Genomic DNA, 13,328 nt, shown 5'->3' with positions numbered 1-13,328 from the left:
TTCTTTCTTTAAAACACGAAAACAAAAAATCAAGCGCCATTGGCATGCCAAATCGGTCGATTTGACTAATGTATTTGTGGGATAATTAATTAAATAATTTCAATGTCTTAATAAAAGTACTTGAAAGATATTGAATAACAAAGCAACAAGCACAAGAACACCAAATGAAAAGATATGATGAATTCCAAGGATGATTGATGCTCGGGACTAGAGATGAAAACTAAGATACAATCACACAGGATGGCACAAAGAGATGCTTGGCATCAATATTGAAATATGTATAACGTTGGTTGGAACATGCAAGAAAGAGAAAAATTTATTCCTTGCCTTTAATTTGTCCTTTGGTCTTATAGAACTGCTTCAAATTGCTATTGATTATATTGTTGGTAACTTTTTTTTGGTACATATTATATTGTTGACAATTGATTTGCTCAAATTATCACCATACCATATCATCTTCACCACCATTGCACCATCCGTGTGATGGAATTTTAATTTTGGAGTACTGCTGTGCCCCTTAGTTTGCATTGAATGTGTGCCAAATTGGGTTTCGCGCACCTACATGGAGGGAGGCACTTCATGCAAGATTTTGTTATCCATTTTATCACTAGTGGTTTACGCAAAATCAATCTAAGTATCCTAAGGCGGCGTTCATCAAGATCATGTTAGATCACCAGTAATCCTTATCATGATATAATCTGATCCCAGTGATCTAAGATCATCAATTCTTATCCTAAGGTAATTTGATCCCGATGATCTAAGACCATCTTGTTGGGTATGCTATATTTCAATGATTAAAGATCTCAGGATAACTGCTCATAACATATTTCGTATTCTATGGAAATCAAAAATCACTAACCATATAATACCAAAACTACCTTTAATATATTTCATAAAAGATATTTGTTAATCATATATTATCATAAATTATTAATATATTTATTAACATATTTCATAAAAATACATTTATTAATCTTATAAATTATTAATCCCATAAATACATATTAATTATTATTATAGAATTAATATTTTTGTTTATACTTATAATATATTATTATTATTTTAATACTAATATTTATTTTGATCAGAAAAGTATGGCAAATAGAAGCAATATATTAAATAATTTTATAATATAAATATAAAGTACAATTATATATTTGTATTATAATTTAAAACTATAATTGAGTAATAATATGATAATATTATGATTAATAATATATTAAATATAATGTCTATCATAAATACAATATGTGTGATATCAATACAATATAATATTGATATAATATATTAGGTATATTGATATATCAATTTTTCATACTGGACTGAGGAGCATTTTTATTCTTAAATTTCAGCCTAAGATCACTTTCCTAAGATGATCTTGGATACTTAACTTAAAGATTGATTTTTCATTGTTAGGTTCGGTGGTGATTTGAGAAGTGAAGATAATTTGATATCACTGTCATGTATGATTATTATGGTATATCCAAAAATAGTAATCTTATCATAGATATCTATATCCACGTCATCTTTGATTTTGGAACCATCATACCATACCGCAGGTCCTCTGAAAGGGATCGTAAGTATTTTCTATTAATTTTAAGGTAGAGCTGATCAAAACCCGGGCCGGGCCGAGCTCGGACCGGGCTCTACAGAAGAAATTAGGCCCGATGGCTATGCCCAGGCTTGGCCCGGCCCAACTGTCGGGCTTAAATTTTTGTCCAGGCCCGATCCGATTTTATAAATCTGGTTCTAGGCCTGTCTAGCCCGGCCCGATCCGATAGGCCCGATCCGACAGGTCCGATTTTTTCTTTGTTTAGAATCTGGAAATGGGCCAGAATGGCCCGATCAGGCCTGACCTGATTTTTTTGGTCGGGCCGCTTTTCTTGCCCAGGCCCGACCTATGGGCCTTTTTTTAATGCCCAAGTCCGAAAAATTTTGGATCGGATTAGGCAAGCCAGAAGACCCGTGATCAGCTTTATTTTAAGGTAAACACATTGTGGCATTAACACCTCTTAACCGTGCAAACCAACTATCTCTTGTCACGGGATATCGTCCTTTCACATCCCAACTAACATTTCATGAATTATAATATGTGGCAAGGGGCCATCATCAGTGCAATCCGCATGGCATCTTAAAGAGAACGTTAACCAAGCATCCACGCAAAAAGAGAGAGAGAGAGAGAGAGAAAAAAAAAAAAAAGACCACTTGATAAGGCCACGACAACATGGTTCTACCCACCTAGATAAACAAATAAAATTTGCAACCACTTCTTTGAAATATTTTTTTTTAATGGAAACCCAACCATAGAAAAATGAGCTCCATCTCTCTTCAATTTAAGGTTGAACTAGAGAGGTCCAATTTTGTAACGTCATTTATCATCTAATAAATTATTTATATCTCATACAATTATTGTGACTACAGTCACCTCATAATGTACGTGAAATAGTATTTTGCTCGAACTACCTAGAATCTACAAAACTCCAAGGCAGGGCTTAGATCGGAGCCCTCGAGAGCCGATATATACATGCACACATGCAAGATGACCCTTGCGGAATATAGAAATAGTCATATATCTATATGATAAGATTTTTTTGAGAAAATAAAATTATTGTTCCTTATAATAATACTTTAATGATATTTTTTCAATATTATTATATATAGATTTTGTTGTCACTTTTTATCATCAAAGTATTATCTGGTAGTATTCTGTACTAACTAGTTAATAAAATTCCCTTCAATTAATGGGATCAAATTTGAATTTGAATATGGTTGAGGCTTTTAACTTCCCTCACCCAAAAAAAGTTAACTTCAAAGTGTAAGATTTAAATTAGTAATATAACCAATTATTTTGATTCAAAAACTAAGGGATCATACCTTTTCAGAAACTAATTAAGATATGGAATTCGGATTTCCTTCTTAAAATGCTAAGATGGTATGAAATATTAAGAAACTCCTAGTTTCTTGAAAGTTAATTGTAGGAGGTGCCATATAATAATAATTATTTGGAAATTCTTTTTTATACTGATAAAATATTATATTTAAAGAAAACTTTCCAGTTGTGGGGCGCCTCTAGGACCTGCCCCTGCTTGCTAGGGTTGCAAGACTAGAAAGGATCTCAACTCCAAAAAGAAAGGCTGTTTGCTATTCTAGTGAAGATAGCAGCAGCTGTGTCCTGCTGGTTGGAGGAATTCAACGAAGACACCACGGAAATAAGGCGCTTCGCATTAGTTTCAGGTTCAAAAAAGTCCAGGGCAAAGCAATCACGTGGACTTTGTGGTCTTCTGAATCTACCGGTTTTTTTAACCCCTAAGCTTGGGAAATAAACCCATTCGATAGGACACGCCAACCTTATTTGATATAAAACCTTATTCCTTCTTGACTCCCACTAGATAAGACTTTGGCGCATGGTTTACTTCACATCCTTCACATCCTCACTAAATTCACGTAGACGCCGCCGCTTAGATTCGCTGCCCGTGTCCACAAGCCCAGAATCAACGACTCCCACGCCCTCTCTCCACTACCTCCAACTTTTCGGTCCATTAAAAAGATGCCCAGAATACAAAATCTAGCAGATCTTACTGGCCTCTCCGCCTTCTCTTTACTCGCCCAGGTCTGTTATCTTTTTTTTTATATGAATTCTTCGAAGTGCTTGCTCTTTGTTTTGTTTTGGCTTCGTAAAGGAAGTTTTAATGACATGACCAATTGATTAAATGTCTTTTTGTTTTCTTTCATTTGTTTAGTCCTGTTTTTTTAGAGATACCTTTGGGCTGTTTGCTCCTATCGTCCTTGTCCATATCTTTATTGGTTTCTTGGTCACCTTCTTCACACTCTTTGGCTTCTTAGATGAAGCTGACTGACGGAAAAAAGGTCTCTCTCTGCTTTGCTTTATTTTGTTCATTCTTTTGTTTACTTTTCCCTTTGGAGCTTATGCACGGAGAATGGATTTCTTGGAGAAGTATTAGACCCTTCAATTTTGCTTAATAGAAGCAGCTTTTTGATCTGTTTGAGTCTGATGGAAATCGAATTATGGGTTTCAGTCTGTGGGCTGGAGATTGTTTGACGGAAGGCGTCCATGGATGGGAATTTCGGTCCCACTGAGCAAATTCTTTGGCCGATATCGGTCTTCTCCGGTATCATCATGTGCAAGATCGTAAGCATTTTCTATCATTCTGTTGATCTTAAAAAATCATGTTTTCCGGCATGGATTCTGATGCTTAAGTTCAATTATTCCTTTAATTGTTTATGACAACGTTTATGCTGGTGTCTTTTAAACGTTGCGTCATTGTTATGCTTGTAATTGCCTCAGAGATTAGTGGTAGTTCCGGTGAGCAATATGTAGTCATCTCTTATCAGATTGTTCTATGGTGGCAATATATGATAAAGTTTGCTATTTGGGGAAGCACTTGAAATCCATAGAACGAAATAACCAGAGTTCTGAGTGCTATTGTTTCATGTATGGAAACTCCAAAAACATATTATAAATTGCAAGCACCATTGTCAGTCTAAGGACTACTATGCAAGGCATCCTGAATAAAGATTTGAATGTTTAATAGATTGAACAAAGTCATTTAACATACACATAACTGTATCTCATTTTTTTTTTTCTGTAGTTGAGATAGCGAGTCATGGCTATTCAAGTTTCTTAGGCACAGCTGGCTGTACAGTTCACCATGAAATCCTCATACCATGATGCAAAAAGGCTCTTAGTTGTGCTTTGGAGCGGACAAACTCTTTTCTTTCTTTTTTTTACCCTACATGCTCGACGTACATCACACTTGTTGCTTTCAGAAATGAGAATAACACTGATAAATTTGTGGATCCATCAAACCTGTGGACATCTAAATGAAAATTTTGTTGTTATGGGTCATAAACCAAAACCAAGCAGTTAATGGTTTTAGCTGTTTATAACCTTATTGGACCTATTATTATATGCCTGGTTATCTTTGCATATACATGAGAAAAAATATTAAAAATGATTAGAATATAATTGTCTTTAGAGCATGTAAGAAAAGCACTTATCCAAGATTTAGATGGAGTTTCATTTCTTATTTGTTCATGTTTTTTCTAGTTCCTTTTTTCCTACTTCTGTAAACCTTTAAGTCACCAAACTAGGCTATACAACCAAATAATGTAGTTTTTTTCTGTTATAAAATACCATGGAAATTTTCATACAAATCCGAAATTGAAAATTAACAAATTCTTAGTGATAACTGACATGTAAACTTAATATCAGCCATTCAGTGAGAAATTATTTGAGATGAAAGGATAAACTACTATCTGTAGCCAGTAAATTTAGGTTCTAAAATAGAACCCATGATTAGGTTTTCATTTGGATATCTCCCTTGAAGCTCTTTCTTTCATTGACAAAAAAGAAAATTTTGTGATTTTTCCTCTGTTATTAAAATTAACTATATATGATGATTTATTTTATAATGGAATAAATGCTAGTCTTTTGCTGCTTCTTGAGGAGAAGAGATAGGATCTCGGTAATAAATTTCTTCACTGCCAATTAGGAATATACTGCTGCATTTAGAAGGTTTTTTTTTTGGTTGTTTTGAGGGGGGTTGGGGGACTGGGTAGGTGCTTTCTTAGATGAGCATCTATTTCTTTATTTTATTTAATTTTATTTACAACAAAGCTTCTTTTTGAAGGTATACAAAATTACATGTCAGTTCAGCTTGAGGTACTTTAAGGCCTATAACAGGCTAAGCAAATTACAAAAGGTCGAATGGAACAATAGGTAAGACGTTCTGACATGTACATTGGTATTAGTAAGATGATTCAGTGAATTTGTTCAGCTATTTTTATAGTTCCAGGATTCCTTCCTCAAAAAAATATAGTTCCCGGATTCCTTAACAGATCTTTCACGCAGGGGTTTCTCCACAATTCATGCAGTGCTAGCTGCAACAGTTTCTTTCTATTTGGTAGTGATCTCAGACCTTTTTAGGGATGGTCCTCATGAAGAGCTAATGATAAATAGAAAATCAGTGCTATCTGACACCATATTTGGGGTAAGTTGTTGGTTGTCAATTTGTACTTATGAGTTTTTTTCCCCTTTTTTTTGAAATAAATTGATAAGCTTGTATTATGATCATTTCAAAATGCTTTTGAAATGAAATTAAATGAAGAAATTTTTGTTTCTGTTCATTTGCTTTCCTAGATGTGTCTTTAACATTATCCTACGATATACCATTGATAAAAGATAGAAAATAGACATGAAATCATAATGGCACTGTGCAAATTGTAGTATTCTCAGAGATGATGAGTTGTTCATAAATTGCCAGCTAAATTACATTGTCGAGTATCAGATTGGACTAGCTACATGATCTTACAGTGCTTCTGGTCTGCTTTACTACATCCTGCTTGCCTGTTCCTTCTTACTTTTTGCCTCCAATGCTGCATCTTATTTGAAGATTGTGCTTGATGGAGCACGATGTTTAAGGGAAAATCAACAATGTCTAGACACCCATGTACCCCTTTATTCATGCTATGTATTAACTGCTTAATAAAGTGCATTACAAAACGATGAGTGATTTTAGCAGAATGAAGTGACATTGTTAGATTTGGAGAAAACACAATTAATTGATGGAAATTTTAATCCTCCATAACTTAAGATTTGTTGCTTTCCTTCTCAAAACCCTGAAGTTTTTTATGTCACTCAGATGATTAGTTATGTGTGAAGATATGAATATCTTCTTATCTGAAAATTTGTGTGCTCAAGTGTTGGTTTCTACATATGTCAATTGCCCATGAACCATCTCATATGAGTTTGATTCATATAACTGTAGAACGGCACGATCTTACGTAAGAGGACTGTCCATGACCAAGACTACAAGAATATGCCCCAATAACTAGATTTCTGACAAGAAATAAAATTGAGGAGAGAATAAATTTGGACAAATAAAAACTTTTACTAATAAAATAATAATCACAAAACTCATTCATGGCTGGAAACTGACGCAATTATCTCCAAGATGAGAGGACGCCCAACCTCTCAACTCTACTACAGGAAGATGCCCAACTTACTCTAGTATGAGACCAAGGGATGCCATGTTACAGGATCTTAACTAATAACCTAACACTCATGACCAAGGTTTGCTGTACTGGGATCCGACACTATAATAGAATGGTGCCGGTACGAGGTCCGATACTGAAACGGCAAACCTTACTCATGACCACTTTATACTATATGTGGATAGTATCTCAGCACAATAAGGACAAAGGTCCTACTCCACCCAAACTACTATAGCACCACTTGGTGTTGCGACCCAAAAGGCAAAAGACTAACTTTTCTTAAATACAGTAAGATTGAAAGCTAACACTAAGCAAATCGGTTTCTACCACAGCCAATAAATATTTGTTCATTGACCTCTTAGAGTTGTGCTTTAATTTCACAAGAAACCTAAAACTGTTAAATCAAAAATAGCAATCCTAATGTTATCAGAATGAGCAACAACTTGTAAACAATAACTTCCCTGTGAAATGCTAGATGTCACTTTTATAATGCCCTTTGCAAGAATCAGTATTGAACTTGTTGTTTTTCTTAATGTATGATTTTTTTTGGTGGAAAGAAGGGTGCTTAAGGAAGAATCCTATGTGGTGATGATTCAGTTCCTATAGGACAAATACAATATAAGTTGATGATTTCACATCTTTTATAAGATTTTGTCGACTCTAATTGTTAATTTTCCATCCGGAGAATGATAGGGATTGCTAGTCGAAGGATTCAATTCAGATAAATTAGTTCTTATTTAAAGGGAATAGAAAGCAAAGTTCTATCTTAATTTTGAGTATGGTTCGGCAAGTGTGGCATGTGCAGGAGCAGGGGATGGTGAAGGTTTTCTGCTGATGCATGATAACATAGACTGATGATGATGGAAAGTTGGAAACATTTTCATAGGATCCATGAGCTGTGTGATCTTTATCGATTGTGTCGATCTTATATTTTGTTTGTTTTCATCATGTATAACTCGGATAAAAAGATCTAATTCCTTGAATAGAAGAAAAATTTTGACAGCATTTTTGGTGTTATACTCTACAATATTGTCTCATCATTGTGGGATGGTTATAAATAATGCATTGGATAGAGAAGCATTTCGTTCAAGCAGGTAAAAGATGCTTGCTTGAAGTGCAAGATATTGGATTCACTTTGTTTACTTCAAACTGACAGTTTTTAGAAAGAGGGGAATAATTAGGGTTACATGAGATAGAGACACCAATTCAATGATAGAATGATGTCATGCAAGGGAAGAAAGGATTTAATGATCAGAGCTTGATCTATGAAAAGATAAGCAAGCAAGTTCTCCAAGTGGAGGAGGAAGGGATCATGGGAAAGTAAGAATGATGATCAGTAGGTTCTGCTTATTCTTCAAGATGGACAAACAAATTATGTCAATATATGGGATTTATTATGTTGTATATTTAAATGTTGTTCTTGTTTGATTTGAATAGGAGTGGATTTCTCTATCATGATGGAGTTATGACTGTAAGGAGCACCAGAGACGCACACTGAGAGGGAGAGAGACTTTGGCGGTGGTGCTGCACAAGTAGAGAAAATCAAATTGTGGGGCAGAGGTAGGCAAGAGAGGCACTATGGATGTTTACACTATTAAGCTTTGGGTTCTCTTTTGGGTTCATTTGATGCATGTTTTCTCCTTGATGGTTGGTTCTTCTCTCAAGCTATTTGCTCGGTTAATGCTTGAGAAAAATTCAGTCATTATTGAATGAAGAAAATGTTGATTCTTTGTTTATATCATCCAGCATCCCTATATTATGGAAAAAATGAAGACAAGACCCAAGGAGAGGCCTTGTGCCTGTGCATCCTCCAAGTACGAGACACATCATAACACCATACATGTTTTCTCAGAGTTATTATTTTTATTTTTTTTCAAGAATAAATGTGGGGCTGCTGCCATCCTTAGTCAAACTTGAATCCTCAACACAAGCGATGATGAGAGAGGTGCCAGCCAGCTGAGTAAATAGCTGTAGGTCTTTTGGTCGTTTATTTTTGCTTTTTCCTTTGTCAAATGACGGGCGCATGCTACTCGGTCTGCATCTAATGGGATTTGGAGCTGCGATTTGCATATGGAGGTCCCAGAATTTCCAACACTAGTAATAAAAACAGTAAATATGATTCCATTGATCTAAGGATATGGGCATCATCTTCCCTATTCACTCCTCACCAATTGGATCATCAGGAGGAGGCAATTGATTGCTTAATGGGTGGTGACACAAAATTTAAGGGAGTATGTCAACATGAAGCTTAGATAAGAAAATGAATTTGCAATTTAAAAACTTGCAATAATTATTCTGATGAAAATTTATGTACTTTGCTAGGCCATCTACTTGAGTTTGTAATAGGGGATTAATTCATGAAAAACAATGATGATAACAACAATTGTATTATGGGATTGCTTATCTTAATTTCTTTTACCTTCAGTTTTACCATTATTTACTTGGCTTTTATTGATCAATGAAGTGATTATGAGTTTTAGTATTTTACAACTATATAAATCTATCTTGCTATGGTGTCTATTTATAAAGATATATTTAGATACCTAACAAGTGCTATCTTGAATGAACCCTTCTTCAACCTTGATTGCGTGTGTTTTAATGTGATGTTAATGCCACCTTCTGTGGTCGAATCCAGAACCTTTTCCCAGGAGCGTGGGATGAGGAGAAGGGTGCCAACCAGCTGAGCTAATTGTTGTTGGCTTTACATTTGACTGCTTCTTCTAATCCAATTGTTGAATCATGTATCCAACTGTTTGATTATTATTATTTATTTTTTTTTACAGATTTCTATTGGTTACTTTCTCTCAGACTTGGCAATGCTTCTATGGTTTTTCCCTTATTTGGGTGGCAAGGAATATGTAAGTACTTCAATGCATTGGTACATTGAGGTTTTCTCTTGTAGGTTGAACCCATATTGTTCTCACTCCAAGTCTTGCATCACGGGTTCTCCATTTATTCAATCTTTGTTTCTCTCTGATAAAGTGACAAGCCACATATTTACATGCTCATGGCACATTGAGTTTTCCTTTTGTAGATTAAACCTGTATAGTTTTCATTCCAGGTCTTGCATCATGGGCTTTCCATGTATTCAATTTTGCTTTCCCTGATAAGTGGCAAGGCACATGTTTATATACTCATGGTTTTATTTTCTGAAGCTACGACTCCCTTTGTAAATCTCAGATGGTATGATTTGACTTCCTGTTCCAAACATTTGATTTTTGTTTTATATTTTAAACTAAAGCCTGAAGGATGATTGCAGGTATTTGGATGTTGCTGGGCAGAAAAGTTCTAATCTGTACATTTACAATGGCGTGGCCTTGTTCCTTGGGTGGCTGGTATGATCAAGTTCATATAGACAATGCTTTTAGATAGGGGAGTTATATTACTTGTTAACCTCAAGTCAAAGCATATATCCACATGTCTCAGTGTTATGTCATTTTCCAGAAAGGATATTTTACAATTTGAATTAGTATAGATGGGCTCTAATGACATAGTCCGGATTCTAATGATTGACTTGTTATATCATCAACTAGATTTTTTAAATCATATATCTGAAAACATTCAACATTCTTAAGCATTCAAAATTGGATGAATACATGGGTCCATACTCAAATGAACACAAAATGGTCATTCGATGCCACTAATATGTTTTCTAAGCTTTTGCTGTCTATAATCCTGTTCTTTGACCTGTGGATTGTTTGTTTTATAGGTTGCAAGGATCCTTCTGTTCATCTATTTCTTCACCCATATGTATCTTCATTTTGATCAGGTACGCTGCCGATTATGTTCTTTAAAAAGCTAATTAGGAAACTCAGTATGTGAGATTGACTTATTGGCTGTTGACGCTGAAACTTAAGCAGCATGCAGCGAAATGCACATTATCCTTTTAAAGCATTCAACCAATATATAACGCAATATGACTTGCACCCATGACCCAAGGTACATAGCAGCAGACTAGGGATAGGGGATATTGAAAGTCCACTTCTTCGTCCAAAGAGTTCATTTGAAGTGTAAAGTAACAGAAGTGGGCAACATAATAAGAATGCTAATCTCTGTTTTACATACACAAGAATAGGCTATTATACCATTGCTAGGACACATAACTGGGCGACTCAATAGGCTTAAAGAGGCCAGTATTATATTGCTGCTTGTGTCTAAGTACAAAAGTCTCAGCTGGGATGCAGGATTCTAGGTACAAAAATCTCTCCTTCTAGTTCACACACATATGCCCGCACGCACATGAAAAAAAAAAACTCTTTCCAGAGATGTATATGTAATTCTCCGTCAGTGTTTTTATATACCTAATCATTTGTTTCAAGCTCGTCTTAACAGATTAGAGACAGTATGTGGTTTTGGATATTTACTATATTTTGCTATCTTGGGGCTTGCTTAGGTTATGCCATCATGTTTGTGATGTACTGATATGTGAGGCTATCTTCTCCAGGTTTTAGCAATCTGTCTTGGTTGTGGTTTTTTCCCCCTCTTAATGGTTATAGTGAAATTTTTATGCAAAATCTTTAACAAATTCCTGTTGTTTCTTTTTTTTGTGAAAAAAAAAAATCTTGGTTGGCTGGTGGCTTGTCATAATGAATCTCCTGAAGGTTCAAGTCATTCCTTTGAATTTTTTTCAATGAATTCTATTAAAAAAAATTCTTTTACTGTTATTTTGTAAGCAACCATCACAATGCCAGAACATGGAATTCTGAACTTAGCATTTGTTAGCTGATAATTCTAGGAACCATATGAAATATTGTCATTGAAAATTTTCTTCGGCAAGATGAATAGGCCATCTTCCCTCAACAACAAAGATATATCTTCTTATCCTCCTGTTTCAGGTGAAGACAATATTTCCTCTTGGGCGATATAGTTTGGTGACTGTTCCACCTATGCTGGCATTAATGAATGTATTTTGGTTTTGGAAAATATTCAGAGGCATGATGAAGACTTTCTCTAAAATGAGCCACACCCAGTGATGGTAGTATTGCCTTTAGCCTTTCAATTCCGCTCTCCTCCCATGTAGTATTTTTATTGTTGCATATGTTCATGCTATTGTTGTAATTCTTTTCACTTTTTGGTAAGACAAGCCACCATGTATCCTGGTAGAACTGTCTACCTGTTCTCCCAAGTCTCATGGAGGATTCAGTAACAGGTGATTCTAGGGAAGAAGTTTCAGAAGAATGTAAGAAATTCATGCCACATGCTGTGAAGTTAGTGAATGTTAAAGACATTGATTAGCTTGTTTTTGATCTTTCTTTGGGCCTTTGTATGTCAGATATACTAGACAATATTCTTATCTTAATGAAGCTGATTGAGTTCTATACAATCTTGTCTTGAAAAAGAACCCAGCAAAATCATTTATGCTCACTATTTAAAGAGTAAGTTGGATTACATCCATCCTTTTAGTCTTATGACTTGCCAAAATGGAACATCTAGGCCAGGTAATTTGTTTTTTTTCTTTTTAGGGGATGAAACAAGCACTAAACTTCGTTTGGTTTCAATAAATCCGGGCCATGTAACCAGCTTTATCCGAATGGGTTCGACCATAGTTTCCTCCTTGCAGAAAGCAATGCCTTGGGTCCAAAAGGCTTTTGTGCTCTCCTGTGGATGTCCGAGTCATTTCCCTTGTCATTAAGTGAATCGCTTCTTTCTCACCTCCGAGACGGAAAAGAATCGGATGGCATTCCCATATCTTTTTTATTTGTCGTCCAATATATTATACAATTTTAAATGACTCCACAGGGTATACATACATACATACATACATAAATACATATACATACATACATATACATATACATATACATATACATATACATATATTATTTTCTTACTTATTGCTCTAGATACAAGAGACCAGCAGTAGAAGTGTATTAGTCAAATTTGTACCAAAAAAGTGTTTTAGTCAAAAGAGAAAATATGTTTATCAAGTAAGACATATCTACAAACATACAAAAATTCAAAAATATTGCTCATCCTTTCTTTCTCTATATCCATCTAATTTAATCATGTTCATAACTCAACATTACATGGATTCTTGTCCATCCTAGGTGCGTTGCTTGATAAAATATTTTAGAAATAAAATGTTACATAATAATTATGCTCAAAAAAGCATCAGATGCGTAATTCTTTATTCATATTTTCTTTCATATGTATTATATATATATATGTCAAGTATTGATATGCAAATAAAAAGTCTAAAAAACTCTCTTATTCATTTTCTTAAAATAATATACAAATAAAAGTGTAAATTTAATATTTTAAATTTACGTTAGCAGATTAATCCCTGAAGTCTTTTATTTTTATGTATTAGTTGC

At 34.7% G+C, this 13,328-nt stretch overlaps 1 protein-coding gene across 3 annotated transcripts; it reads left to right on the top strand.

Moving 5' to 3' along the window:
• The first annotated feature begins 3,469 nt into the window (after window positions 1-3,469).
• On the top strand, window positions 3,470-12,337 carry LOC103717885 (uncharacterized). Of its 3 annotated transcripts, XM_008806435.5 has the most exons (10): window positions 3,501-3,610; window positions 3,741-3,867; window positions 4,038-4,150; window positions 5,652-5,740; window positions 5,873-6,011; window positions 9,798-9,872; window positions 10,076-10,197; window positions 10,274-10,349; window positions 10,724-10,783; window positions 11,850-12,337. In XM_008806435.5, exons 3-10 carry the CDS (start codon window positions 4,073-4,075, stop codon window positions 11,985-11,987), a joined length of 777 nt encoding a protein of 258 aa, XP_008804657.3. In that variant the 5' UTR covers window positions 3,501-3,610; window positions 3,741-3,867; window positions 4,038-4,072; the 3' UTR covers window positions 11,988-12,337. The 3 variants fall into 3 exon arrangements, with proteins under 3 accessions (XP_008804656.3, XP_008804657.3, XP_008804658.3); XM_008806434.6 differs by lacking the exon at window positions 3,741-3,867 and having other exon boundaries at window positions 3,470-3,610; XM_008806436.6 differs by lacking the exon at window positions 3,501-3,610 and having other exon boundaries at window positions 3,842-3,955.
• Window positions 12,338-13,328: the final 991 nt, after the last annotated feature.

This window comes from Phoenix dactylifera, chromosome 8 (genome assembly GCF_051530095.1).
Source record: "Phoenix dactylifera cultivar Ajwa chromosome 8, Ajwa_hap1_PhDact_Kaust_v1.1, whole genome shotgun sequence".
Classification (NCBI taxonomy): domain Eukaryota; kingdom Viridiplantae; phylum Streptophyta; class Magnoliopsida; order Arecales; family Arecaceae; genus Phoenix; species Phoenix dactylifera.
The sequence above is the reverse complement of the archived record's forward strand: the minus strand, read 5'-3'. Positions and strand labels throughout refer to the sequence as shown.